At 45.2% G+C, this 27,406-nt stretch overlaps 2 protein-coding genes across 4 annotated transcripts; one reads left to right on the top strand and one right to left on the bottom strand.

Moving 5' to 3' along the window:
* The first annotated feature begins 1,179 nt into the window (after positions 1–1,179).
* ACOX2 (acyl-CoA oxidase 2) lies at positions 1,180–18,531 on the top strand. The gene is made up of 15 exons (XM_083869781.1): positions 1,180–1,296; positions 1,953–2,236; positions 3,366–3,528; positions 6,122–6,273; positions 6,525–6,632; positions 7,312–7,431; positions 7,897–8,012; positions 8,410–8,582; positions 9,648–9,810; positions 10,454–10,644; positions 11,777–11,938; positions 12,910–13,015; positions 14,988–15,205; positions 16,938–17,067; positions 17,813–18,531. Exons 2-15 carry the CDS (start codon positions 2,077–2,079, stop codon positions 17,873–17,875), a joined length of 2,025 nt encoding a protein of 674 aa, XP_083725907.1. The 5' UTR covers positions 1,180–1,296; positions 1,953–2,076; the 3' UTR covers positions 17,876–18,531.
* On the bottom strand, positions 15,172–27,365 carry KCTD6 (potassium channel tetramerization domain containing 6). 3 transcript variants are annotated; one of them, XM_083869784.1, is made up of 5 exons: positions 27,287–27,365; positions 22,110–22,218; positions 18,675–20,900; positions 15,721–15,843; positions 15,172–15,248 (listed from the first exon to the last, which is right to left on the bottom strand). In XM_083869784.1, exons 2-3 carry the CDS (start codon positions 22,134–22,136, stop codon positions 20,214–20,216), a joined length of 714 nt encoding a protein of 237 aa, XP_083725910.1. In that variant the 5' UTR covers positions 22,137–22,218; positions 27,287–27,365; the 3' UTR covers positions 15,172–15,248; positions 15,721–15,843; positions 18,675–20,213. The 3 variants fall into 3 exon arrangements, with proteins under 3 accessions (XP_083725910.1, XP_083725908.1, XP_083725909.1); XM_083869782.1 differs by lacking the exon at positions 27,287–27,365 and adding an exon at positions 25,958–26,086; XM_083869783.1 differs by lacking the exons at positions 15,172–15,248; positions 15,721–15,843; positions 27,287–27,365 and adding exons at positions 17,014–17,124; positions 25,958–26,086.
* Positions 27,366–27,406: the final 41 nt, after the last annotated feature.

Here is a 27,406-nt window from a genome sequence, read left to right as displayed (position 1 = left end):
TCACTAACACAGACAGGCAATGACAGAGATAGACAAACTAACATAGACAGACCTCACCAACATAGACAAACTCAGGCAGCACCTGAGCCTGCCCAAATATAAACCTGCATGAACATCAGTTTGCAGAGATTCAGGGACAGGCTTTTTCCAATCTGCCATCCCTCACCCTCCCTTCAGGAGAGCCAGACCACTCACTGAATTACAAACAGTAGTCAAGAAGCACAAGAAGTGCTTGGGCACTTCTGACTCCAGCAAAAGGAAATGTAAGAACAAATGGAAAAATCCCACAGAGCACTTCAGAAGGATGTACTGCCTCCCAACCACTCACGACCTGAGTCACTGTGGGATGCGATTCGGTGCAGTACGGACTAGAAAAGGGCACATCCACAGGACACCCTGTCACTCTGGGAGCCACACGGCATCTTTAATCTACCAGAGTGACCCCAGCACACCGAGCACTGCCCTGAGCTGCTCACTGCATTGCGGCTGGGCGCTCCCATTGACTGCCGCTCCTCGTGGCTGTTGGGCTTGGCTCAACAAGCTCAGTTTCAGGCTTAAAATTATTGTTACCCCAAACCATATCCGATTTCCCAACCTTTGCTTAACTTCCCATGTTAAAGCAAGCCTTCCTTAATGTGAACTCCAGGCGTTCCACCCCTCGTTCCCTGACACAGCAGTTTACAGCGCGGGTCTGCACTGACCCGTGGATGAGCCATGGGCAGGGGGATCCTCTGGGGGATCCCTCTCCCGTCAGGCCCATCCTGCTGCAGCCAGGGTGAGTGGGGTGTGAGGGTGGTGAGCTGCCATCGGGGACCAGCAGGGACAGATTCGGGCCCTGAGGGCAGCACATCCCATGTCAGGACCCCGGCACAGCCCCGCACCCCAAACTGCGGGGAGGGCTGAGGGCAGCGCCGTGACAGAGCTGGGGGAGCCCTGAGGGCACCCAAACCCCCCGGCCAGGAGCAGCGCCAGCCCCAAGGGCGCTGCTCTCCACGCGGAGCAGGCGACGAAAACAATAAACCAGGATTAGAAAGAGCGGGAGAAGGGCAGGGAATCACTCGGGTGGCGGAGCTGGAAGTGCAATCTCCGAGACGCCCGCTGGCTTTCCGGGGATGGCAGGCAGCGCTGTCGGGCAGCGCGGGGCCCTGGGAGCGCCGGGGGCGGGGGGGATTGCGGCCTGCAGAGGTCAGCAGGGACAGCGGCCCGGGACAAGGTCCCCTCATCACAGGGCTCGGCAGCCGCGGCCCGGGCGGGGGACAGCAGCCGGACGGCTCCACCGAGGACGCCTGAGAGCAGGTACGTGGGGGCTGCGCTCGCACGGAGGGAAAGGAGTGGCGTTCTCCTCACGGAAGAGGAAGCTGAGGCCGAGGCGGCCCCGCGCTCCCCGTGACGGCCCAAGGGCAGCCCGGGTTACCCCGGCCCTGTGCCCCCCGCTGTCCCGGGGCTTTTCTCTCTCCAGCGAGACACCTTGGACCTAAGGCCTGAATGTCAGAAACAGCAGGGAGTAATAATACATTTGCAGCGGTTTCCAGAGTTTGTATTTCTTAAAGTAAGCTGATGTTTTGGAAATGCAGCAGCCTCTTCAAGGGAAAAATATGTTTTATTTTCTATTCAGCACGGTTTTTGTTTTTACTAGTGTCCTGCTACCCATCTCACTAACATGGGGTTAGGGGTTAATGTAAAGTTGAGTCTCAAGGACAGAGGCAGCACAAGCTTGTGAGCCCTGGGCCAGAAACTCCCATAAATATTAACTCGTACTTGTGGGATATTCCAGCATGAACTTCTCATAGAATATTGGGGACAGACTGGGAAAAGAAAAACATTTTATGTTTTAAAATATGTCATAAAACCTGCAGTTTGAGTTCTTTAAAGCGCCATAAATCTCCACTGCCCATTGCAATGAGGACAGGATAGTGCCTAAATATTTATGCAGCCCTAATATTTATGTGCAGGTACAACAGCTTGGCCAACCTACCAAAACCACTCCTCGCTGTGCCAACACCTCCATCAGGCATCCACTGACGGTGCCAGTGGCAGAGGAGCCCCGTCCCTTTGCAGAGCAGCACAGGCTCCAGGATGGCTCTGCTGGAGACCAGCAAATACTCGCAGGGCTCCGTGCTGGGCAGCGTGAACCCTGACCTCGCCAGCGAGAGGCAGACAGCCTCCTTCTGCGTGGAGAAACTCACAGCCCTGCTGGACGGCGGCACAGAGCAGACACGGATACGGAGGGCAGTGGGTGAGTGACCCTTACCAGGCCCTGGTGGGGGCTGGCACAGGCCATGCCTGTGTCCTGCTGCTCTGCTCCTCCTTTGCAGCACAGTGGGGTTTGTGCTCCTGGGCATTTGCTTATCCCCCATCTCTTTAAAAAGTGGGAGTGTGGAGCAGGAGTCTTTTCTTTATGTAAATCAACACAACTCCTCCGCAGCCACTCCTGCTGTCTGAAGCTTTTCCTCCTCCCTGCTCCCATCCCCTGTCTCTGGCAAGACTGGTTAAACTGGAATACAAAAACTGAGGAGCATCTATGTTTAAGGGAAATGCGTGCAGGGGCTGGTGCTGCTATGCAGAAATGCACATCACGTGTGAACCACAGCCAGGTTCCCTCCCTGGCACATTGGGCTCATCCAGGTGGGGAATTTCTTGCGTGGGTTGGCTCAGCCGGGCTGAGCTGCTCTCACTCATGATGGATGTGCCAAAAAATTACTGTTGCTCAGAAGAAACAGAGGGAAAAACCCTCTCTGTTGTCTCTGTAACTGCATCCATATTATACTCTTACCAAAGGAAAACAGCACAGCCACTGGGATCGCCCTCTTCACAGTGCCACACAGTGCCACTGGAGTTCAGTATAACCTTCCACATGAATAGACTCGAGGTTTTAAGGCAAAATGGACAAGGGGAGTGTTCAAACTGACACAGAAATAGTGACTCTGAGTTGTTTTGCAACAGTGCAATGGGCTGGTAACATCCCAAGCAGGACACCCAGCAGGCTCCAGCCATGACCCACCCTCTGGCCAATGCAGTTCACCACAGCCCTTACTGCCCTCACAGTAATTGGAGGCAGAGGGATCCTTGGCATCTTCTGCCAGAAGTCACCTCTCCCACCCTGACCAGGGAGGGTGCCTTACCCTGCAGGGTCACCTTTTCCAATGAACAGACCCCTCTGTCCCCAAACCTGCTGCTTTTCAGAGTTAGATGTGACAGCCATGGGAGCCAGAAATGGCAAAACAAAACCTGCCTGCAAGCACCCTAAAAATCACAGCATCAATATCCATGAATCCAGTCCTGCCTGCTCTTCCCAAACATGGCTTGAGGCACTGCCTGCACTTCCCCAGCCCCAGGAGAACCAACTGTTCTGTGTTGCTTTGCAGTGGAAGCTATCCAATCTGACCCTGTATTCAGCAGAGAAAATCAGTACTTCCAGACCCAGAATGAGAGGTATGAAGCAGCAGTCAGGAAGGCTGTTCATCTCCAGAAAAAGATGCATGAGATGGGATGGACCGAGAATGGACCTGAATATAAGTACATTTACAGGTGATTTTTGTTTTGTTTTGTTTTGTTTTTTAATGTACAACTAGTTTTTTTGTTAAAAGCTTTGTAACAAGAATCAGCTTTAGCAAAGGCTGGGAAAGGCCAACAGCTGACAGAATAGGTTTGGATAAAAATGTGCTGCAGGTTTTTACTTCAGCAGCACACTTGGGAGAAGGGAAAATGGTGATACATGACCAGGAACTTCTCAGAGAGCAGCACATGGGTAGTGTGACAGATCACAGCAGTTCACAACCACAAGATGAGATTTCCACTTCAACAACCTCCTTACTTGTGCTGCAGCTCTCATACCACCCCTTAGACATTTTTTAATGTATAACCAGAATTGGAAGTGATGCTGTTTCAATTACATTACTGACTTCTAAATAAATTAAAGATTAAGTTTTGTGTATCTAGAAAACACATATTCTATTAAAGGGGAAAAAAAAAGAAAAAAATTATCTTATTTTGTAGGTAAATGAGAATGAAGTATTTTCACAGTCCTTTCCTTTAAAAGTTTTTTGAACACATTGTGTGGGGTTGAGCTCCACATTTCAATTGCTTGCCCCTCCTTTCCCCCTTTGCTCAATCAATTCCTGGCTGGCTGTTGCCCAGGGCACACTCTCTGCTTGGTGGGGTCACGTACCCAGTAGGAAGGTGCAGGTTCAGAAGTGTCACTCAGAAGGGCAATGCCTGTCCCTTACACAGCACTGCTGACACTCAGAGCCACTTTTTGGCTTTTCATATACTCATAGCACAGTTTGGGTTGGAAAGGACATTTAAAGGTCATCTAGTCTAGCCTTCTGCAATGAGCGAGGACATCTTCAACTAAATCAGGTTGCTCAGAGCCCTGTTCAGCCTGACCTGGAGTGTTTGCACGGAGGGGGCATCCACCAGCTCTCTGGGCAACCTGTGCCTCTGTTTCACCATGCTCATTGAAAATGAGTTCTTCATTATGTCTCATCTAAATCTACCTTCTTTTAGTTTGAAACCATTACCCCTTGCCCTATGGTAACAGGGCCCTGCTAAAATGTTGTCCCCATCATATGAGAGATGATATTTTTTTATGCTGAGCTCTTCAACACTTACAGTGAACGGAACTAATGAAGAGGGAAATGTGCCATTAAGAGCTCTTGGATCTGATCATTATATTTCCATTAAAAAGCAGCTCTCCACTGCTCCCTCAGAACAAAAAAATCCCACCCAGGTGTGCTTTTATCAGCCCCCCTGATGCCAAAGGCTGCAGCAGGACCAGCCCTGTGTTGTCCCATTTGCTGGATTAGGAGCAGAGCTGTCTGGCAGGGCAGCTCTTGCTTGATGGAACTCCAGGTGAGCACCAAGCTCTTATGACAGAATCCTGGCTCCCAGTGCCAGGCACAGTGAATCACTCACACAATGTAATATCCAGCTTTTCAAATTGCAGCTAAAGGAACGTTATTTCTGGCCAGGCTGCCAAGGATTCATTAAGTCATTTTCTGTTAATCAAAGCAATTTCCCTTTAACTTCTTTGTGCATATTTCCCCCCCACACACTGTTTCAGCATGATTAATTCTCTCTCAGGGCCAGTATAAAAGAAAGGTCAGAGTCATTTGTTAACAATAGAAGGTATCTATGTGAAAGGAGATGCACTCTATAGCTCTGCAATAAAGCAATGTGCTAACAGCCACTCAGCTACTGAGAACACCACAGCCACTTGTACATGTACCTGTATCTGTACCTGTGAGGTGATTCAACCGTGTTCTGACGAATCCCAGGAAGAGGCATATATTTATATTACTCATGTTTTCTTATTATTTCTCACACACAAAGAAATCTTAAATAAATTCCTCATTTGCACCATGGAAATCACTGTACCCAAGTTCCCATACTCAGTTTCTGGAACAGTGCTTTTTAGGATGTATGCAGATGGTGATGGCAAAGGACCTGACCAGATAATAAATTATTTGGATGTATTTGAATTTTTCCACAAAAAATTAACAACTCAATTCAGGACAAATCTCCATAAACCCCAGCATTGTTCACTGACAGCAATAGGCAGCAAAAAGTACAGCAAGAAACCCAACATAACATGGTATTTCTCCAGAATGAGAATGGGAAGGTTCAGGAGATCCAGGTCCCAGATACCTACATGTGTTATTCAGTCTAATATGCCCCACAGTGAATTGCTAGGGTTTGGGTTTTTTTAAGTAGGGTGCTGTTTCGTTCTTTCTTTTTAATTAAGCCTCAAAATCTGACTTAAATAATCAAGAAAAAAATCCTATGAAGTAAAATAAAAACACAGAGCCTCAGGAGCTTTGGAGCTGGGTTGTGCTTTTAGCTCAGCATCTGCTACTCAAAACAGATAATTCTTCCAAGACCAAGTAAAATGAGCGAGCAACACATATGCAAACTCTGTTATGAAAGAAGAGACAAGAGCAGCTTGGAAGGGCACTTTTCCTGCAATGCTGTGCTGATGCTGGGTGCTGGGCAAGGTATGACAAGGCAGAAATCAAAAGGCAGCAGGTGGTACTGTCTGGTGACCACTGCAGTGCCACTGCCTCACTCATCACATGCCTGGAACTTCATCCCCTTAAAAACACCCCTTGTGCCTTCTCTGCAGGGCACTGTCAGGAGATGTCGCCTTCCTCCTTCACCGCGTCTTCATGAGGAGTATTTCAGTGCTGGGCTCTGACAAACAAATTGCCAAGTGGATTCCTCTCGCCACCCAGCACAAGCTCATTGGAAGCTATGCACAGACTGAACTGGGACACGGTAAGGCTGCAGGGAAAATGGCATTTCACAAGGCTGAAGCCCAAATTCCCATGGGAATTTGGTTCCAAACTGTCCATCCTTTACAGGGATGGGCATGGTTGGGTTCTCTTTCATGGTTCTCATCAAAAGGGTAAACCACAAAACCCTGATAATACCCAAAACCAGCTTCCAGGGATCTTTCACTCTCTCCATCCCTGTGGTATACCAGGAGATACACAGACAGATTATTTTTTTAATTTCCTTTTTTAAAGGCACTTATCTTCAGGGTTTGGAAACGACAGCAGTCTTTGATACTGCTACTCAGGAGTTCATACTGAACACACCGAAGATCTCTGCCATGAAGTGGTGGCCTGGAGACAGTAAGTACCACACAAAATATTTTGGTTTTTGCCTCCTCCAGTTACTCCATCTACCCTAGTTAAGCTCTGTGTTTGAGGGCCCAGGTGCTAGCAGAAGACTTCAATAAGAGATACTCTTATGGACAAGCAAGTGAGAGAAGGGGGTTGTCCAAGTTCAAAGGCCACAAGGGAGGCACTATCATCTGCAAAAGCCCCTTGGGTTGCAGGCTGAAGAACTTCACTCAGGAAAGCTCTTGCCTCTGCAGGAATAAATCTTCCCTTCTTTGTAAATAATACTCAGACAACGAAAAACTGCAGGGAGGTCATCAGCATAAAGGATTCGAGTCATCAGGCATAAAGGATTCAAGCATGAAATTCTTGGCTCCTTTCAGGAAGGTATTTCACAGAAAATAACTGGAGTCACTGCCACAGCACTTCCCACTCTCAGCATTACATTAGCTCAAACTATTTATTTTTTCTCATATTCTGTTACAAAACTGTTAATCCAAGCCTCATGGGCAGCAACAGAGGCAGAATGATGGTGTGATTTCTGAGAGCTAAGAGCAGGCTGATTTAGGTTTCCAGCACACACTTGTGCTGATCCATACTAAGATCCAACACATAATTAGTGCTGACCTCTCTTAACTGTGTTTGTGCTATACCTTGTCTTAAGGGAATGGGTCTGTTTTTCTTCTCACAGTGGGAAGATCAGCAACCCACACAGTTGTCTTTGCTCAGCTGTACATCCATGGGAAGTGCTATGGCATCCATCCCTTCATCGTGCAGATACGCAGCCTTCAGGACCATTCCCTCTGCCCAGGTAAATGATACCAGACACTGCAGCACTTGTGCAGGTGCTCTGCCTATTTTGCCCTTAAATGTTTTCTAAAGCATTGGCCCCAGGGAGAGTTGTAACTGGCAAAACCAAGCCAAGAGAGATACCCAAGGTGTAGTTATCATTAACCCCAACCTTTTGATCTGAAGGGAAATCTAACATATCCTCAGCCGTATCCAGACCAAGCCCTTGGCATAACCTGAGCTGCTCTGAGCACCTCTGCATCAACACCTCAGTTCTGACCCCAGCCAGCACAGATCCATCTTCAATGGATCATGGAAACAAACTACTCCTAGGCATTCAATGCCTGTTTCACCCCTTGAGCAAGATCACCCATGCTGGGGAAAAAGCAGAGCTGACCATGCCCTTCTTTTGAAGTCCCCATCCTGATATAAAATGGGGAGCAAAAAGTTCAAGTGGAAGTAAGCAGGCTGTTTTCTTCTCCTGCAGGCATAACTGCAGGAGACATTGGTCCCAAAATGAATTTTGAGCACATTGACAATGGCTACCTCCTGCTGAAGAATGTGCGCATCCCCAGGGAGAACATGCTGAGCAAGTTTTGTGAGGTATGTGTGGATTCACATCACAAACTTGCCATCAGACTCTCATTCCACAGCCAGAGAGTCAACAGGGACCTGTCTAAATTTGGGACAAAAACCTTCCTTTGAGTGTCAGCAAGTCTCTGAGGTTTTATCAAGGGCAGAAGGTACCTGAATCCTAAATGAAACTCAGTGTCATGAATTCCACATTCAGGAGCTGAGGATCATGGGGCAGGCAGAACCTACCTCTGCCAGAAACAGTAGGAGTTTGTCTCTTCAAATGGATATCTTTCATCCATCATACATAAAAGCATTGTTTCCATTCAGTAAAGGATTTTTGTGTCTATTTTATCCCATGCATAGCAATTACACAACCACAGTAGTACCGAATAAGACAGCATCTGACAGCCTCTCTCTACTCTAGGTTCGACCAGATGGCACCTATGTACGACAGGGGTCACAGCAGATTAATTATTTCACAATGACGACGGTGCGCATTTCGCTCATTTCAGACGAGGTTCTGACACCCCTGATGAAGGCCTGCACCATCGCCATCCGATACTCGGCGGTTCGCCGGCAGTCCAAGTTAAAGCCTGGGTAATGCCATGCATCCCACTGGGAAGGGGACTGTGCACCGTGTTCCCCCACATCAGTTTGTATTGCTTCTCTTCTGTTTATCTTTCAGCCCATCGCTGGCTGATTTCCTGGCCCAGACAGGGCATGATAAACATGACTCCCCATTATTTACATTAACGAGCTTCAGTCAAAGTACAAGAGAATGTTTACAGTTCTTTCCAAGATAAGTTTCATACTTTGAATAGGTCAGTGGCTCACACAGGCAACCTATTCTTTTATAACTGGCCTTCCCCTGTAATCCCATAACTGAGCAGAATCTAGACAAAGTGGACAAGTTGCTGAATTCTTATTCCATAGTGTCCTACTAGTGGATGTGACATTAAAATACCCTCCAACATCCAGAAATCCAATATCTACACTTTAGGCGCTGAATTGTATTCAGGGTTGAATCTCCATTATTTTTAAAGATATATGTTAATTTGAATGGATTACAAAGATTTCCATTTAAATCTTTCCAAAGTAGAAAGATCCTAGTGAAAACATGTTTTGGTTCAAACACAAACCAAACAGAAGAGCACAGCAGCTGAACTATTGTAATAACCAATTCCATTAATTGAGCCCTAAATGTACCAACCACAGCAGAAGTGATAAAGAACATACAAAAACACTTCAGAAAACTTAAAATAATTCAGACTCAAATATTTTCAGGGAAACATTTCCACACTAGAGGCCACAAGATTCCATTTGAAAAGCCAAAGTTTATCAAGGTACAATGCCACTGCCTTTCCTGGAACACCTAACAACTTGCTGTCCTTCAGGCTTCATTCTCATCTTCTCCTGCAGTCCCTGTTCCCCTCTGTACTGACTGACCACACAGAGCCTTTCCTACACTGTTAGGCTTTTTTGGGGTTGTTTCTCCAATAGCTCAGCAAGCTGGGCAGATTTACTGCCACACTGTCAGCTCAGTCTTGTTCACACACTGCTTCTTGGTAATGAAAAATCCCATTTTCATTCTGCAGCATGTAAAGGAACAGTAGCTATGCCCATGTCCACACTCTCCCTGCTTCATCAGCTGTCTTCCAACAGGGAACAAGAAGCAAAAATCCTTGACTACCAGACTCAGCAAGAGAAACTGCTGCCCCAACTGGCAGCAGCCTATGCCTTTCATTTTGTCAATGACTACCTGCAAGAGCTATTCAACAGGGGGTACGGAGAGATCCAGAGGAAGAACTTTGACATGCTGCCAGAGGTGAGCTGCAGCAGGATTAACTCATACAGCACTTCTGTTCTCTAAATGTTAAAGTATTTTAGCAAGCTGGACAAGCATTCCTCTCATCACTAAAGAACTGGAGAAAGAGGAAGCACTAAGAGGTCAAATGACGTGTCCCAGGTCTGCAACCAGTCAGCAACAGCATTTGCTCTACCACCCCAAACTTTTTGTTTTGGGAAGCATTGCAGAGTGAAAAGTCCTTGAAAAGCATGTCCAAAACCCCGTTCCAAGTAGCTGGTGGCACAAAGTGTTATTACACAACTTCGCCTACAATGCGCATGCACCCACATCTGTGCCAAAATCAAAAACGTGACTTTTTAGACAGAATATTTTTCAGTTGGGTGCTTGAATTAAAAACATACTCTAAACAAAGGTGGTCAAAGCCAGAACTGGCTGAGAGAAACCCAAAAATGCATAAACTGACTACAGTGTGCCCAGTAGGAGCATATGCAGCATCCCAGAGAGACACCAAAGGCCAGGCTTAGGGAACTGGGTGCTACCACCACGCAAAGGGGGCACTGACAGCAATTTCATGCTCAGATATTTCACAAAATTTTAAAAAGGAGCTTATTCTGAAGACTCCACCAGTAATACTCAGCTTTTTTCTCTCTTTTTTTAACAGCTCCATGCATTATCTTCGGGTTTTAAAGCCGTGATCACTCAGCAGTGCACTGCAGGAGTGGAGATCTGTCTCCGGGCCTGTGGGGGCCATGGCTATTCCCTGCTGAGTGGACTGCCTTCCTTGTATACCAAAATAATTGCCTCTTGTATTTATGAAGGGGAAAACACCATTTTGCTCCTGCAAACTGCTAGGTAACAATTCAAATGTGTTCATCTAAAAGCCTGCCCCTCATTTATTCAGCTTTTACCACTTCTCTAAAACCAGTAAAACCAGCTACTCCTTTCTCACAGCACCTTCTAAAAATACAGCTCAGGACATAAACTATTCATGTCTTCAGTCTAACAAGCATGGAAGTGTGTGGGAACTGGATTATCTCTTCTATTTTTGGTTTGGGGATGTATGCAGGTGCTATTCTGCATAACCTCGTTTTACTCTTTGCCTAGTAGCACAGCAAAGATATTGCTGTGAAAGTTCAGTGGTTAATTTTTTTAAGCAACCAATGTAACTGTGGTACAATGTAACACAATATTGGTAAAGTGGGGTCATTCAGAGGCAGCAAAGTTGTTGGATACTGAAAAGTGGATGAGTCATGCTCCAAGAACATCACTTTCCTCCAAACATGCAGACTGATGATTATCAAGAGTAGATGAAATACAGGATAAAGAAACAACAGCTGCTTGAACTTTTAATAACGTATTTTTTTACTAGAAGGAGAAAACCAGGGCACTTCCCAGGGTCAGAGCCACCACATTAGCTCCATGCTGCCATGCAGACATTTCTGCACTCATTACTGCTTTTTGCAAGATCAACAGCAAGGTCAAGAGAAATGCTGTAACCTTTTAATTCCAGACCTGGTCAGTCTAGCTCATAGCAGAGGTACCAAAAAACCAAGGGAGTGGAGAATGCTTCTTGTAAACTCTCCCCAAGGGTCTCATGTGTTAACATAATGTGACTGTGTGTTGAGGATCACAGAGGGTAAGACCAAATCACCATTAAAGCTCCAGATCATTGAGACTCAGGTTGCAAAGTTGATAATGTATCTAATCACCACACTGCTGAGACTGCTGATAGCCACAGCAAGTTTCTGCTGAAACAATTATCATTATGGATTGCTGTAGTGTTAAATAAGGCAGGCAGGCCACCCCTGAGATCAGGTTATTGTGAGTAACATGAAAAACAAAAGGCCATTACTTGTCCAAGTCCATTCTGGGCCACTGATGGGATGGGTCACACCTTGCTGCTCCTCACCTTTACTTTTTGCATGTCTGTTTGCTGCAAGGAGATCACCACCATACCCTCCTCTGACTGTTACTCTCTTCCCAGGTTCCTGCTTAAGTGCTTCATGGCAGCCAATGCTGGGCAGCCTGTGCCACCATCTGTCACTTATCTGGCTGCAGTGAAACACAGGAAGTGTCCAGCCAAGAACAAGTTGGATTTTCTCAGTCCAGATATTTACACTGAAGCCTATCAACACGTGGCAGTCAGGTCAGTACAGAGGATGGGAGACAGAATTTCTCTCTTTGAAATCAGAAATGTGTTAAGAGCTCAGCTTCTTCCTTGCTTTAAAGGGAGGTAAAATAAAATAAGTTAAACTATGATTGGCACCATCTAGTCCTGAAAAGGAAAAGGAAGGCTACAGAGGATTAACAGCTATGTCAGGTATTTAGTATGGATCTTTCATACTCAGAAGTTTTTAAGCCATGTGCTACCAAACAACTACATTTCAAAGAGTTGGTGCCACTATTAAAGTAAATCCCAGACCACATCACTGAGTTGCCATCCAGTAAAATCTTTATTGGACCCTGAGCATTTTAGAATTTTAAAATTTCACATACCTGAGAAAGTGATGTTTGTTTTCAGTTTACAGCATAGCAAGAACAGAGCCCCTCATTCTGTCTGTAGCTTTTCAACTACACATTCAGCAACTTGACATAAATAAAAATGGTACCATGAGTGGTCTCAGAATTATGTACACAGTTATTGGCTGTATAGGTGTCACCTCTGAAAAGCAGCTAAAAAGACAACCCTGCTGTCATTGAAACCAGTGTAAAAACAGTCACTCTTCATCAATGAGTGACAATGAGCCACTCTTCATCAATCAAAAGCTTCATCATTGGGACAGGAATTGAATCCCTGTGTAGAAAAGGAGAAACATAATCTAACAGCAGTCCAGTATTACTGTTTGTCTTGCAAACTCTTCCTACACACATATAACCCAAAAAAAGCTCAGCCAACCCCCTGGTAAACTATCCTGGAAGCTGAGAAGGCAGAAATCCTTCAGTACCAGGGTGGTCTGTGTTCTTCTCACAATTTATACTTAGATTTTGCATAATCTAAGTTCACTCATACCTAAGTGTAGGTAACTCCAGATGTCAGAAATGCCAGTTTGCCCTGAGTGCAAATTAAGGCATGTGGGATGCACATACAAGATGCTTTATGCTTTTTCAATTTTTCAGGCTCACAAGCAGCACAGCAGCAAAACTACAGGACTTGATTCAGTCTGGAGTCAAAAAGCATGATGCATGGAACCAGTGCACAGTGCAGCTGGTGCAGGCTGCGAAGGTTAGCAAAATTTATCTGCTTATCTGGTGTTTGTCTTTAGGAAAGAATATGCAACAGAAATTGCATGATTAGCTTAGAGCCTCAGTGCTGTTTGTTGTTTCCTGTTGGTATCTAAGACACACCACAAAGACTGTCACTGTGGTCTTCATGGTGGAAAAGTTGTAGTAAGAAGCAATTCCTGATCTGAAAAATTTGCTGTCTGTATAGGCCAGGTAGAAAAAGACTAGGAGAAGTGAAAGGGAGAAAAAATACATTCACAGTTATGCTGCCACTACTGGCAGAATCAGACCTCCCATATCCCACAACAAAAAACCACCATCTCCAGCCAACACTCATCTTTTTGTAAGAATCCAGCATTTCTGGCACCCAGAGGAGTCTTCCTAAAGCCACTTCACTGAAAGCTGGTGGAGTCACAGCAAAGGGTGAAACACGCCTGGTATTTCTTCCATCTGCTGGAAAGACAACTGCAGGGAAAAGAGTGAAAAGCAGTGATAAGTGCAATGTTAACTACTGCTAAAAGATAAATTTATAAGAGATGCTTTCAGCAGCTGAAGTAGCATTGGGACAGCAGCATTTGTTCCCTAAAACAAGCATGAATTAGTACAGAATTAAGCAGAAAAGGGGAGAAAAGCCCTAAATATTAATGAAGACAAATCCATTGATAGTTCTGTATCTTCCAAAGAACCAAAATTATTTTTTTAATGTGCAATTAAGTGCAATTCCTCTATAGTTATGGTGAAGGTCCTTCTTCCCTTCCCTTCCCTTCCCTTCCCTTCCCTTCCCTTCCCTTCCCTTCCCTTCCCTTCCCTTCCCTTCCCTTCCATTCCCTTCCCAACAACAAGATCCATAACATATTTTAATATCATTAACTCTTTCTGAAGAGCCTAACATAAGCAGAGGGCTGGCTGTGGTATCATCAGTGCTGTTACTAGACTTCAAAAAATGGGATCTGGGCCCCAAAGTTTCTTAATTATTTCAGGGACAGGAAAAGTCACCCAAACCCCTTAAGTTTGCCCCATAACTTTCAAATTTTGATGTACTGCTGCCTTCTTGGGGCAATTCTGTATTTATTTCTTATTCCATACTTTCCCTGGAGATTCACCCACACATCTGGCATGGCATCTCTATGAACTGAGACCTGCCAGCTCTCAGCTGAGTGGCTCGGACACTGGGCAGACTCCACACAGGTTAATTGCTTGAGTGGCCACTCAGGGCCACTGAGCTTCTCAGGCAGGTTCTGCAGTCCACACTGGCCTCCACTTCTGCTGCTTCACCCGCCAGCAAAGCTGCAGTGCAGGTGTGCCACTCTTACACCTACAGCTGGAAGGGAACTGTGCACTGGGGGAGTGAAGCCACACAGATCCCAGCACCAACCACCAACCATGAAGCAAAAGTTGCCCCACAGACAGGTGGGGTCAGCCTAATTCATCTCTGCACCTCTGCTAATATTTCTGTCATTTCTGGGCTCTACAGGTGTGTGAGCCCAAAATTACCAGTTTAAAACCACAAAAGTGGGAAGTAAATTTGGTTGTTCTTCTGTGACAATGGTGTTTCCAGAGCTGAAGATCTGTAGACACTGATCCCAAAGTACCATGAACCTAAGGTCTTCAAAAGAAGTTTTCTCCTGTTGATGTGCAACCAACATTCGCTTACAACACATTCCAATGTGTTTCCCTCACATAAACTCTTTGGGATATTCATCAGAACTATTTCAAATAAGTACTAGCATGATTTCTGAAGCAGTTTTCTGGAGTTTACAAATACCACAGTGTTGACTGTTTACACATTCTGTCTTCTGCTGTCGCTGTCAGCCATGAATGCAAAAGGCCTGGTCACCCAGCAAACAAAGGATACAGACTGGAGAAGTGCCAGGGAAATGAAAAGGTTTTATATTCTTCGCAAGAACATTTGAGTCACTTGGCCAACTAAAGTGTTTGAGGTGCATTCACTGTTGATTGCATTTGTTTTCCAGGCTCACTGCCACTACATTGCAGTGAAAAACTTTGCAGAAACTGTGGAAAAACTCGAGACCAAGGCTGGCATCCAGAAGATTATGAAACATCTCTGTGACCTCTTTGCACTGCACGGGATCTTCTCAAATACAGGAGCCTTCTTGCATGATGGATACATATCTGCAGCCCAAATAGACATGGTCACAGCATCCTACCTGGACCTCCTGGCTGTCATTCGGTGAGCTGCTTTGGCAGGACACACACAGCTATCCAGTTTATCCCTGTAATAGATATAAAAGGGGGCTGCTGCACCTATGGCAACATCTCCACAGTCAATTCACCTCATTCAGTTTTTATTTCCATTGCCTGGCAGCACTAGAAATTGATTGAAACATACTCAAGAGCTCGTTTTTATGGCAAAACAGACCCAAGTGTCCCGCTCCTCTGCAATCTCTAAAGTTCTGTAACATGAAATCTTAAATTATAAATGAAGAAGTCATGAACACTTTCTACCATCTGCAGTAGAGTGAAAGCAGGAAAATATATAGTCAGAGCACACTGGCAGGAGGCAGCCACAGCAACCCATCACACATTGCAAAATCTGCTTAAGCCACAGCTAATATAGCCTACTCTGTTGCCATGGCTGAGCTGCAACTGGTACCCAAACAATCCTGCCTACAGCTACTTCAGATGCATCTGCTCAACAGCATTTATCATCAACTCTGTGAATTCTGTGTAAAGGTTTTCACTTACCACAACACTCAGAGGCTTTTTGACAAAGGGTTCAGCTTCCACTACTCAGTGCTGTTTGCTTAGAACATATTAACTTAGAGTGCAGAGGAGTTGCTACTGTATGTAAAATTCTACCTAAGCCACCTGGAGAGAAACAAGAACACACTATAAGCAAGGGCTGAACAGGGCTGAGCCAAACAGCAAGGGTTTTCAGAACAGAAAATAGCAGAATCTGAATTAAATGATAAATTTAACATAACATTTTCAAAAGCCTAATACGTTCATTGCCATTTCTGTGTTAGTCCACACCTTGTTAACAGGATTCAAGCAGGGAGTATTTACATATTTACAGCTAGAAGAAAGGATATAACCACTTCCTGGTCTGTAGCAAAAACCCAGCCTTTCCCAAACCCTCAGACAGCTCTTCCCCAAAAGGAACTGAAAGATGGAAATGCCAACATTTGAGCAAACCACTTTGCATCCTGGTACCTCAGGATGTGTGAGGTACAGCCAGCATAACTTCCTACACCCAGGATGATGGAAGGTTGAGGGAAAATAAACCATCTCCTGCTTAGGAGATGCTGCCTGTGCTCTGGCTCTCCATGCTGTCAGATTGGCCCCTGGGCTAGATGGGCCCTTGGATGGGTCAGGGTTGTTTTGCTTTTACAGACATGAATAGAAGAGCTCAAGACTTCATGATGAAATAATACTGAAAGGTAGATGAAGGTTGGAGATCAGCAAAGCACCTTCACATCATTCTAGTAGGAACCTTATTCCATTTTATAAGAACACATACGGCATAAGAAAACTGAAACAAATACAAAAATCAAAAGAACAAACTGGCAGAGACTACTGAGGAAAAATCTGGCATGAGATTCAGTCCTGAATTAGGGATGGAGCCCGGGTGATTACAAGACCCTGCAAATACCCACTCAGCAGTGCAGATAACTCAGAGCATTAGTAGAACATCACAGAATCACAAAATTATTAGGGTTGAAAGGGACGTCTGGAGATCATCTAGTCGAATCTCCCTGCCAAGGCAGGGTCACCTAGAGATGTTTCTGAGGAATCAGAACATGCATGATTTTTTCCCGCAAGCAAAGACAAGGAGGAAAACTGGCACAAGCTTTCCAGGAGAAACCTGGGAAACTGACTTCCAAGTTTATCTTTGATTTATTTTCCCATCTTGCAAAGCAGTGCCCTCTGAGTAACAGGAATGTCACTCCTTTGCCCTGCAGGAAGGACGCTGTGCCACTGGTGGACGCTTTTGACTTCACGGACAAGAGCCTGAACTCGGCGCTCGGCAGCTACGACGGGCAGGTTTACCAGCGGCTCTACGAATGGGCTCAGAAATCACCCACCAACCAGGTAGGGACCAATTGCAGCTTCACTTACACAGCATCCAGGGCAGAAACTGCTTGTCTTCTAACAAAAGCAATACAGATAAGAGACAAGAGCTTTTAATTCCTCTTTGTATCACTGATTTGTATCACGTTGTACAGAATAAGCTGAAATAAAAGTCATAATGTGTCAAATATGTTCCATACATATTATGGAACAGCACTAGATGCAGGGTTATTTTCTATACACTGATACTTTTACCAGTGCAAAACTTGGAGTTTTAAATATGTTTAACCAGAAGAAGTGTTAAACAAGGCAATTTGATCCTTCATGGTCTTTAGCATTTTGCTTTCTCAATTCATCCATATTGTAGAGTAATGTAAAATTCTGTGTGATGTAAAAATGTATTGCTCTGTTTGAAAACTGATTTGCCCTTAAGTGAGATTTTTACTGTGGTAATCAGTATCCCTTTGAAATTCCACAGCTGAATGCAAAATTTGCCTTCAGCAAATATTCAAATCCAAGCATATTTTCTGAAGTTAAACAGTATGTTGTCCCCTTTGGGATGAGTGTGGTGTGCTGGTTATGAAGGACAGCACATATTATAGGGAAAAAGATCTTGCACATAGTTGAAGTAGCTGGTGTTTGTTGGTTGTTTTGTTCTTAAAGTAGTGCAGCTTTATGTATTTCAGAGATTGATCTTAAGAAAAAGATTATAGCCTTTCCCTTCTTATTTGCCATTAATTCCCTTCCACATTCTCTTTCTGAACAGATGAGCCCAGCCTACGAGAGGTATTTGAAGCCACTTCTGCACAATACACTATCGAAATTATGAAGACCATGTTCCAAGTGAAGGGCACAAATTTCCTCCTGTTCTTTGTGCAGCAGTACATTTATGAAGCATCAGTAATGACTAATCAGAATTAATAATCAGTTGCTTACTTGCAGTTACAAGTATGAAAGATTCTCAGCCAGCCATTTGCAATTAGACAGATGCCAACAGCGCTGAGTGGTACCTGCTGCTGTGAGACAATCTAGTCAGGAATGGTCCAGGGCTCACTCTTTTCTATCCTGAAGTGTCTTGACAGCATCAAAACTTTTGGCTTTCTTATTCTCTGTCTAAATCCATTATATGATGATTGAGAAAGAAAAACAAAACACTACCACACTGTGAACCCTCTCTCAGTGTGTTGCAACTATATAGTGCCTTCAAAAAACCCAAAACAACCAACTTTACTGAAAATCCATGGTGAAATAATGATCCTGTGTTTTTAGGAACAAGTTGTTCTCTTCGATCAGAAAGTATATTAGAAAGTGCATCTGTTGTGACAATAAAAATAGCTCTTGATTTGCTCAGTACTGGAATATTCCTGCCTAATGAAGATGCAGACAAAGCTGATGCCAGCTCCAGTCTGCAGAATTTACCTTCCCATTAATAGAGCTGCTCATACTGTCTTTCTATAAATCTTGAATAAAGTGTATTATTTGGAATACTGCTTCTCTAATTATTATACTCCGTAATTATGAAAAGGGCAGGCTGATCCAGGCCAGTCATTAATTTGCTCATAAATTAAGTGTTGCAAAGAACATCTTGTGATTATAATTCAATGCCAGTTAACACGGATATTTCTTACCATGTGTTGCAAGAAAGAAACAACTTTTCTTGAGGTTCATCAGTTCTGCTTCTCTTCCCTCCTTGACAGGAAGAATAAAGCTCTCACTGCTGCCTCTTATTATATAAGTCAAAAACCTGCAATGTATGAACAGGAAGAGACAAAATATGACAGAGAAATACCCCCCGAGACAGGCCTTTAGAGTCAGATATGAGATGGAAAGCTCCCACCTACTTGGGACAAGAACTTCACGGGAGAACAGGATCCACTCCATGAAACAGCTACCAACTCCCTTACTCCCAGCTGCAATCAAGGTAGAACATAACCAGAAATTCTATTAATAACTATGACAAAGGGACCAGGGAGAAGTAGAAATGTCTGTATGAAATTGAGTAAAGCCACAGAATTTGAGTGCCTTGACTTGAACATCACCAGAAAAAGCATTCTGCAGTTAGAATTATATATATAAAGTCACTACATAAAGTGCTGACAAACCAGGTAACTCTATTAGCAGCTACAAATATTTAGGCTCTGTGTTCCCTCTATCTCTATCCTTTTAGCCACTATCCCTATCCCTTTAGCCAGTACAAATATTTGCCATCTTTCTATCAATCTAAAGCAGTTTTCAGAACACAAGCTTTGTCTATAATGAAGACATTTGAATCAAATGATTAACATAAAAAAGAACAAATTACATAATAAAAGGAAGAAACCAGGGCTCTACAAGACCACCCAAAACTACCCTGCAGCACAAAAAAACAGAATTTGGGTGGGGGGCTTTTTGTTTGGTTGTGTTTGGTTTTTTTAAGTATGAGAGTTCTAAAACACAAAAGGAAAATGTAAAACAGTATTCTGTATTTCACATTTTTATTAGCTTCTTCTGGCAGGCATTACACTTGGGAATAATATTGCACCAGGCATTAAAAATATGAATTCTACCACAGGGACATTTTGCATTTAGAATCCAATATAAATATTTGTAATCATATTTCCATGGCTACAGATAATATTTGGTTGCTTGATTTATATGCATAGAAAGAAACAGTTGTCATAACTGTAAGAAACTGTACTTATCAAGTACTTTTAAAGGGTGGGATTTGTTTTCCTAGAATATTACAATACTGTTTATTGATTTAGAAACTAGTCTACACAATAGCAGCTTCTCCCCAACTGCATTTTAAAATCTTTTTTGTTTCTTGCTCCCAGTGTCATAGCATTAGATGGATTAGAAACCATTTAAACAAGAGGTAATTTTAGCACTTTGAGTCGAGTCAGAGAATTGTGTTAATGACACAAAATACCCTATTGTACTGATTCTTCAGACTCCCTCTTTCAAACAAAAAGGTGTCTTGACTGAACAGGCACATGCACGGTTTTTTTTCTGAACTGGACAAAAGAACAGAGCTGCTAGAGAATGAAACTCCTCCAGTCCTCACTGATAAACAATAAATAGTCGTATAAAAAAAGCCCATATTGTTGCTTTAGTCAAAATCCAGACTCTCTTGGGTTCACTGTCCAATTAAGTTGCTAATTACTGAAGTGGCTCCTGCGGAGTCAGAATCAGTCATCTGTTTTCCGTGCCAGTCTACAGAAAGTCCAGTTGTGTTCCACTGTGTTCTCATTGGCACGCTCGCTCATGTGGTGGACTCTGGTGTTCCTGATCGTGAAGCCTTGCTTTGTGATGTACTCCATGAGATGGACTCGGAGAGACACTTCCTGGTGGTAATCACATGGCCCAAAGGTGAAGGACACCTGGCAGTCCCTGGTGTCCATCATGTGCTTGTTCCACTTGGTGAAGTGGTTTGAAATGCCTTCCAGCAGTGCGTGGACTTTTGTCGTGATGGTTAGCTGCGTGATGATCACAGCCACCGGGTTGGAGTACTTGGAAAGCTTCCGGGTGCTGGACAGCTCCACCACCTCCTCAAAGGTATCCACGGGATACAGTGGCTTGGGGTCATTAAGACACTGAATTAAGGGTTCAATCTGATAGAAGTCCGCTTCCTTCCGGAGCAGGTCAAACTCCTTGAAGTCCAGTGGCAAAGTGAGTTCTGAGGTCCTTAAAAAGTTAAGAACATAACGGAAAAGTGGTCCATCTCTGTCAATAAAGTAATTGCCCTGAGAGTCCCTGGCAGTGGGGAAGTCTCCCCTGAACATGGCCCCGAGCATTGAGTCAGGATATCTCGTTAGAGTTGTGAGGGAGGTCGTATACATGTGTCCACCCACATTTAGCGTGACTGGATCAGTCATCTAGAAAGAGAGAAATTGCAGAGTTTATCAAGCCCCGACAAGAAGATTCAATCACCTCACTGACACACACAGCCAACACTGCTGGAACACTGGGGGGAATCACACTTGTCCCGTTCAACGCCTCTGAGGGCTGCACAAACCTGAACAAATCCAAACCACCTGGCAACAAGGCACAACTGGCAACTAGACAGGATGATACTTAGCATGCAGAACGCACATTTCCAGAATGCTTTAGAAATCTTAGCAACTGAGCTACTGTCACAAGAGCAAGTTTAGCACTTGGGCAGCAAGTTTTTTCCTATTCTACAGACGGGGAAATGAGAACAGAGAAATTTCCTGAAGAACAAGTTAGTCAGAATGAGGCCCAGCAATGTTCCTTACTTTCAATCTGTCTCTCATTCTAGAACAAAACCAAAACCAAAAAAAAAAGGAAAGAAAAAAATCAGCCAAACAAATGTTAAGCCTCTTTTTATCCTTCAAAAGAGGAAGACAATGCAGGTTCAAACACAGGACCAAGAGCTCACAATCAAAATAATCCATTGCTCTGGCTCAGAGGTTTCATTAAAACAAGGAAGGGGAAAAAAAGAACTTTCAGCTTGTAACTCTAAAAAGAAATATTTATTAACAAATTAGCTGCTGCATAGAAGTGGAGGGCAGAGCACAAACCAGTCTGCATCAGATTCCAGATAGCACATGAGGAAGCAAGAGAGAAAGGAACATAAATTCCATCTGGCCACCAACTCTAACAACCAGGACTGCAGCCAGCCAGAGAAAAGAGACATATGCATGGCAGCAGAACGAGAAGGGGAGAAAAATAAGATGTGCTTGTCTAGTTTGAGACAAGGTTTACAGGGAAAAATACTTTTCTCAATAAATAAAATTACAAAGTCCTTAAAATGGTAAGTAGAAAGCACAAACTATTTTCAGCCTTGGTGTTAGAAAAATGGTTAACAGTGAGCTCAAGGCATCAGTTCAGTCCTGGCTGACTGTCCCTAGGAAACACAAACCTGGGCACTCCCCACAAACTGCACAGGAGGTGCAGCACCCCAGGGAAGGTGAGTAAGCTGTTGTAAAGCTGTTTTAACAGGCACAGTTTCCCCCCCCTGTCATGACTAAAGCTCTGGATCTACAGAAGACAGATCTGGAAGGATTCTTGCTGCAAAGACCTTGGAAGCCCAGTTGTAGTGCACAGCACACACTTGCACTCACCATATATCCCCAGTCTCCATTATCCATCTGTTCAAGTGCTTGAACTGTGGTATTCCAAGTTTAACAGAAGGCTGCTGAAAGGATACGCAATTCCCCTCCTCTTTTCTCCCTGCAGGAAAAAGCACACACAAACACAGAACAAAACAGGGCAGACCATCAGTACCTACAAGAACACCAAGGGGAATGCTTTCCAATCAAAGGCAGGCTCTCTGCCAGGAAAGCATTCAGCTACAAAGTCACATTAGCAGGAGAATCTGCAAACCCACTTTTCCCTCCTTCTCCCATCACATTACACACATAAACACTCCACTGGTTGCCTGAACATCCCAGTTTTCCTGAATAACAAGCAATGTGCCTCTGAGGGTAATACATGTTCATAAGCAACCTTTCACCTGGGAAACTACGAGTACTTTGAAAGACAATGTCATTTTCCCAATATAAAAAGTTTATTTAACCACCTCTGAGGTCACATATGCGATCCATTAATATTAGTCAACATTCCCATGCTCCAGTTTCAAACTACTCAGAAGAATAAATCAAGCATGAAAGTCAATGAACACTAAAGAAAAAAAACTCTCACTGCAGAATTAATAATTCAGTAGTGGAGAACTGCAACTGATAGCAAGAACATTAATCTACAAACAAAGAGTATGAATGGACTTCCCAGACACCTACTCTCAAAAGCAATCTCTGCAGGGACAAGCCAGAGGACATCTAACACGTTGTCAACACACTCCAACAAAAGCAATTTGAGAAGAGATTCATGCTGTGACTTCCCAGAAGATGCTGAACTGTTGACTTGCATAACAAGGGGACTCTCCAGGAGAGGACAAGGCAAATCCACAGCCCGGTTGTGCAACTCGGGGAAGGGGGAAGTGAATGACCTCAGACACCAGTGTTGATTTGCCAAAGGTGGCCTGTCAACCATGTCAAGTGATGGAAGGACAGGGAAGCCAGTCATCAGTAAGCCTTTATCCCTACCCAGAGCCTGCTTCTCTGCTAGAATTGCTGAAAATTTAGGTCAGCCTGTTTTAAGTAGGGTAGAGCTTCTCAGCTTTGTTTATTTTTACATCTTAAAAGACCACACAGTTCCCAAGACTTCTGGTCCCATCCTCTTAACTAACAAACTTCAACATACAGACACCCAGCTAAAGCAGCACCAAGACTTAGCCAAACCAGAGCCCCACAATCCAAACAACTGAATGTTCACAGTTAACTCCCAACCAAAAAAGATAACTTGCCCTTCTCATTCCTAGGAAATAAGGTTGGTTTCATTCACCACAGAACAAGGCAGCACATCCCACCTCTCTGTGCCCTGCTGCCCTGCCCAAATCCACAGCCTGGCCAAAACAGTGTCCAGCAGCTCAAGGTCTTTGGGACCCAACAGCACAAGCACAGCCCCAGCTGCATCTCAGGTGGATTAAAGAGTAAAAAAAACCAAAATCAATGTATGAAAATAGTGAGGTCAGACAAGAGAAGACTAAGGAATACTAAGATACAGAACAAGTCATACCAGGATCCTATTTTTCCAAATTAGAGACAGAGTATACCTCAAGAGAGTACATTAAAGCACATCCCCCGACAGCAGATAAACCTGGAACACCAGATCTTTTGCCAACCTCTGTAATTATTTTTTTTTAGCTGCTCACAAATCAAGAAGTGAATTCTTTCAGGGTTTTGTTGTTTGGTTTTGGTTTTTTTGGGAGGGTTGGGGTGGGGGTGGTTCTGGGCTTGGTGGGGTTTTTGTTTTCTTGGTTTGGTTTTGTTTTTTTGTCTTTTGGGTTTTTTTGGGGATTGTCACTCAAGTACAGTTTGTAAACTTTTAGCAATAGACCAGACCTTTTAAATTCCAGCACTTGAAGGTGTTATTTTGGTCAAGTACAATACAAAGATAACATGAAGATGTATTAAAACCATATGGGAATGGTACAGGTTTCTGATACTCACTTGAATATGAAATGATGCAGCCAGCCAGAAACCTCACCAGTAATCATGACAGAGGAGATCTGCAGTCTTAATAAAATTAACTCGAATTACACATCCAGAATATTTCAAAGACAGAGATGTCCATCAGTGTTATTTTAACTGGTGAACATGATGTTATTTTGGTCAGCATGTAAGTCCAGTACAGATGAATCAAGATTTCATCAGGGAAAGAAAGAGATGGCACTGCAAGCCTGTGCAAAGGCATGATTTAATCTTTGATCACAGCACTCCTGTGTAATACCAGAATGAATAATTTACAAGAGCAATTATCTGAAACAAACCTAGCCCTCAACAGAGAAGGGGCATAGAGAAATCTCTGTGACCTTAGTGTAAGGACCCAGAACCACAAGGGACACACAGACCTCCCTGGCAAACCAGTGCTGGAGAGAAATGAAAGGATGAGACCAGGAGGCCATGCTAAAATGCCTGAGCGTGATCTCAACTATTTTCTACTTCCCTCATCAGCCTGGGAGCCCTGAATTTCTAGACAACTTGGCAGGTGAAAGTAGCTTAGTTTGGGTGCCACCTGAGCTAAGGACCCACCAACCACATCACAGCACGGCTGAGGATGGACGACCTCATGACACGTGCCCTTTCAATGATGCCTGAAATCCTCCTGAATGGAATACAGGGATCATCCGTGGGGGTGGGCAGACACTCCATCCCTCCCCCAACACAGGCAGCCTCCAGCCAGCTCTGTCCTTGTGTCACACACCAATGGGCTGCACACAGGGACAGGCTTGCCAGCGCAGCTACTCCTGTCCAGACAGCAAATTACAGACGACACAGTCATATCCCAAGGCAGCCCATGTTTGATAACCACAAAAAATATTTAAAGTGAAATTCAGTCAGACAAATTGCTGACACAGTTAAGCCAATGGGGATGTCCCTCTCTGGTGGGAGCAGAAGTGCACGGATGGTGTCAAACCACAGTCCTGCTGTCGTGACACTGCTCTGCGTGCAGGGAGAAGACTCACAGCAGTGACACGGTCACTGGGGCTCCTGCCACAGCCCAGCACAGCCAGAACTGGAATGGGAAGCAAGAAAAGCACGCAAGTCATCACTTTAAACTTGACACACCAAACTGGATACCTGCATTTATAAAACGCTCACTCTCATTTCATATGTTATGACTCAGAGGATTACAAGGCTGTTTATCAGCAGCACTGCTGCAACAGGTAGTGCCACTAACTCCAGCAGGGCTTCTCCCAGAACACAGCTGCAAACCAGTTTGCAAGCTGAAATTCAAAGAAAGCATTTAAGAGTCAGATGAACGTCTGCATCTGTGAAAACACACACAGACACACACACACATGATCAGGCCAGGGGATGCCAGCAGCACTGCCAGGCACTTGCACTGCTGGGACTAGAGGCTCCCACCCCTCCTGGAGAGACCTGTGTAACATGCAATTACTCAAACAAGGAGCAGAAATACACCCAGACGTTGTAAGTCAAGAGGCACAGACCACCTGATCTGCTCCACCTGATTTGCTCCGAATGTTCCTCATCTAGTTTTTCAAACAAAAGAATTAAGGGATTTACTTGTGGCAGTAATCTTTCACGGGCAGTTTGGTATCAATATTTAACCTCAAGAGTTACCTTTGATTCCTACGTCAATAGAGAGATGGAAGGAATTCTGGCAGAGGCAACTTGAAAAGAGCAAGGTAAGACTCCGACATACACTTGGCACTTCAGCTACTCACCCTCTTTGTGGGCTCCCTGCCTCTCACACTGAGATCTCAGAAGATGAGAAGAAACTCCATCCCCCAGCACAGTTATGCTGTACAGGGAGAACCTCTCTCTTTCCCAGCCAGTCAGAACATTTGAAAGGCAAGTTCTACTGAAAGTTATTGGTGACTCACCTGAACTGACAAACACTGAGAAGCAGCAGCACCGGTGCTGACTGTTCTCCACCAAACTACAGCGAGCTGACAGTCTGCAGAGCAGCCCCTGAGTTCCAGCTCTGAGCCACCCTAACCAGGGGAGTGAGGAGGAGGAGGAGGAGGAGGAGGAGGAGGAGGAGGAGGAGGAGGAGGAGCGCTCTCCAGACAACCAGTTACCAAATCTTCTGGCAATTCAGTAGATCAGCTTCACTAAAGAAAGCACCTACCACCTTCTACACGTGTCAAGTTTATCGTGACTAATGCAGTTTATTAGAAGTTAACTTGGTTCTGGCTTTTCCTGAGTTGCTTTTTGTTAACACTCACTCTTTACCTCAGGCAGGATGGAAAAACGCTCACACCAGCCACTCAACAGTTTCACTCCTTTATGTTTAGTCGCTTCACTATAAATTCCAAGCCCTTGAAGTTTCCATCCCTCCCCCAAAGAACTCTGTGACATCCTGTTTAAAGTCCCAATTCCAAACCTTTATTTCAATTGCTCCTTGTTGGAACAGCCCACATCCCAGTATGACTTTAGCCCTCCTATAAGAGACCCGAAGGAGGGCTCTAATATCCACCCTGGTCCTGCTGAAACAACCCAGGGCACTCAGGCTTCCATGACCTGTGATAACGATTGGGGTTTATCCACATACTTTGCTTCTGTGCTATTAACCAGTCTTTTTCCAAGGAGGAAACACGTCTCTGAGCAGTTCTGGCGGCAGGCAGGTGTCAGGAACACCAAACCTCCCTGCACACACTGGTGGGGCTCAGCACACACACGGATCAAGGAGTGACAGCACCACGGGACAGAAAAGCCCTCTGAAAGCCCAGAGTGGAGTCCGGGGCTTCAGCAGGAGCCGGGAAGTGCCCGTTTCCACTCCAGAGGAGCCAACGAGACCGTGATAAAAGATCTCTCCCCCGGATCGCAGTGATTCAGCAAAGATGCTGAGAATGAACCCGCTCTGCCTCTCTCCCCGCAAGTGACCCCAGAGTCCCCGGCCTCGCCCGCACCCCAAAGCAGAGTCCCAGCTGTGCCTCCCCTCCCGTGGGGCCGCCGGACCCGCTCCCGGCCCGGAGCAGAGCCCGGGGCTCCCCGCCCCTCCCCGCCCCTCCCCGCGGCTCCCCCGGGATCCCCCGCGCCCTGCCCGACAGGACCCGGTAAGGGCTGCCCCATCCCACCCGAGCTCGGGCCCCGCTCCGTGTGCCCGGCCCTGCCCCGGGAGCCCGGCCCGGCACCTGCCCCGCTCCCGCTCCCCGCTCCCGCTCCCGCTCCCGCCGTGAGCGCTGCCCCCCGCCCGCCCCGGCACTCACGGGCGCGGCTCTGGGCGCTGAGGCGGAGCCCGGCGGCGGCGGGGACTGAGCCCGATCCCGATCCCGATCCGATCCCGGAGTGGAGCCGCCGGCGCGGGCGGGGACGGCGCGGGGGCGTGT

This window comes from Zosterops lateralis, assembly GCF_965231275.1.
Source record: "Zosterops lateralis genome assembly, chromosome: 11".
Lineage (NCBI taxonomy): Eukaryota > Metazoa > Chordata > Aves > Passeriformes > Zosteropidae > Zosterops > Zosterops lateralis.
The sequence above is the reverse complement of the archived record's forward strand: the minus strand, read 5'-3'. Positions and strand labels throughout refer to the sequence as shown.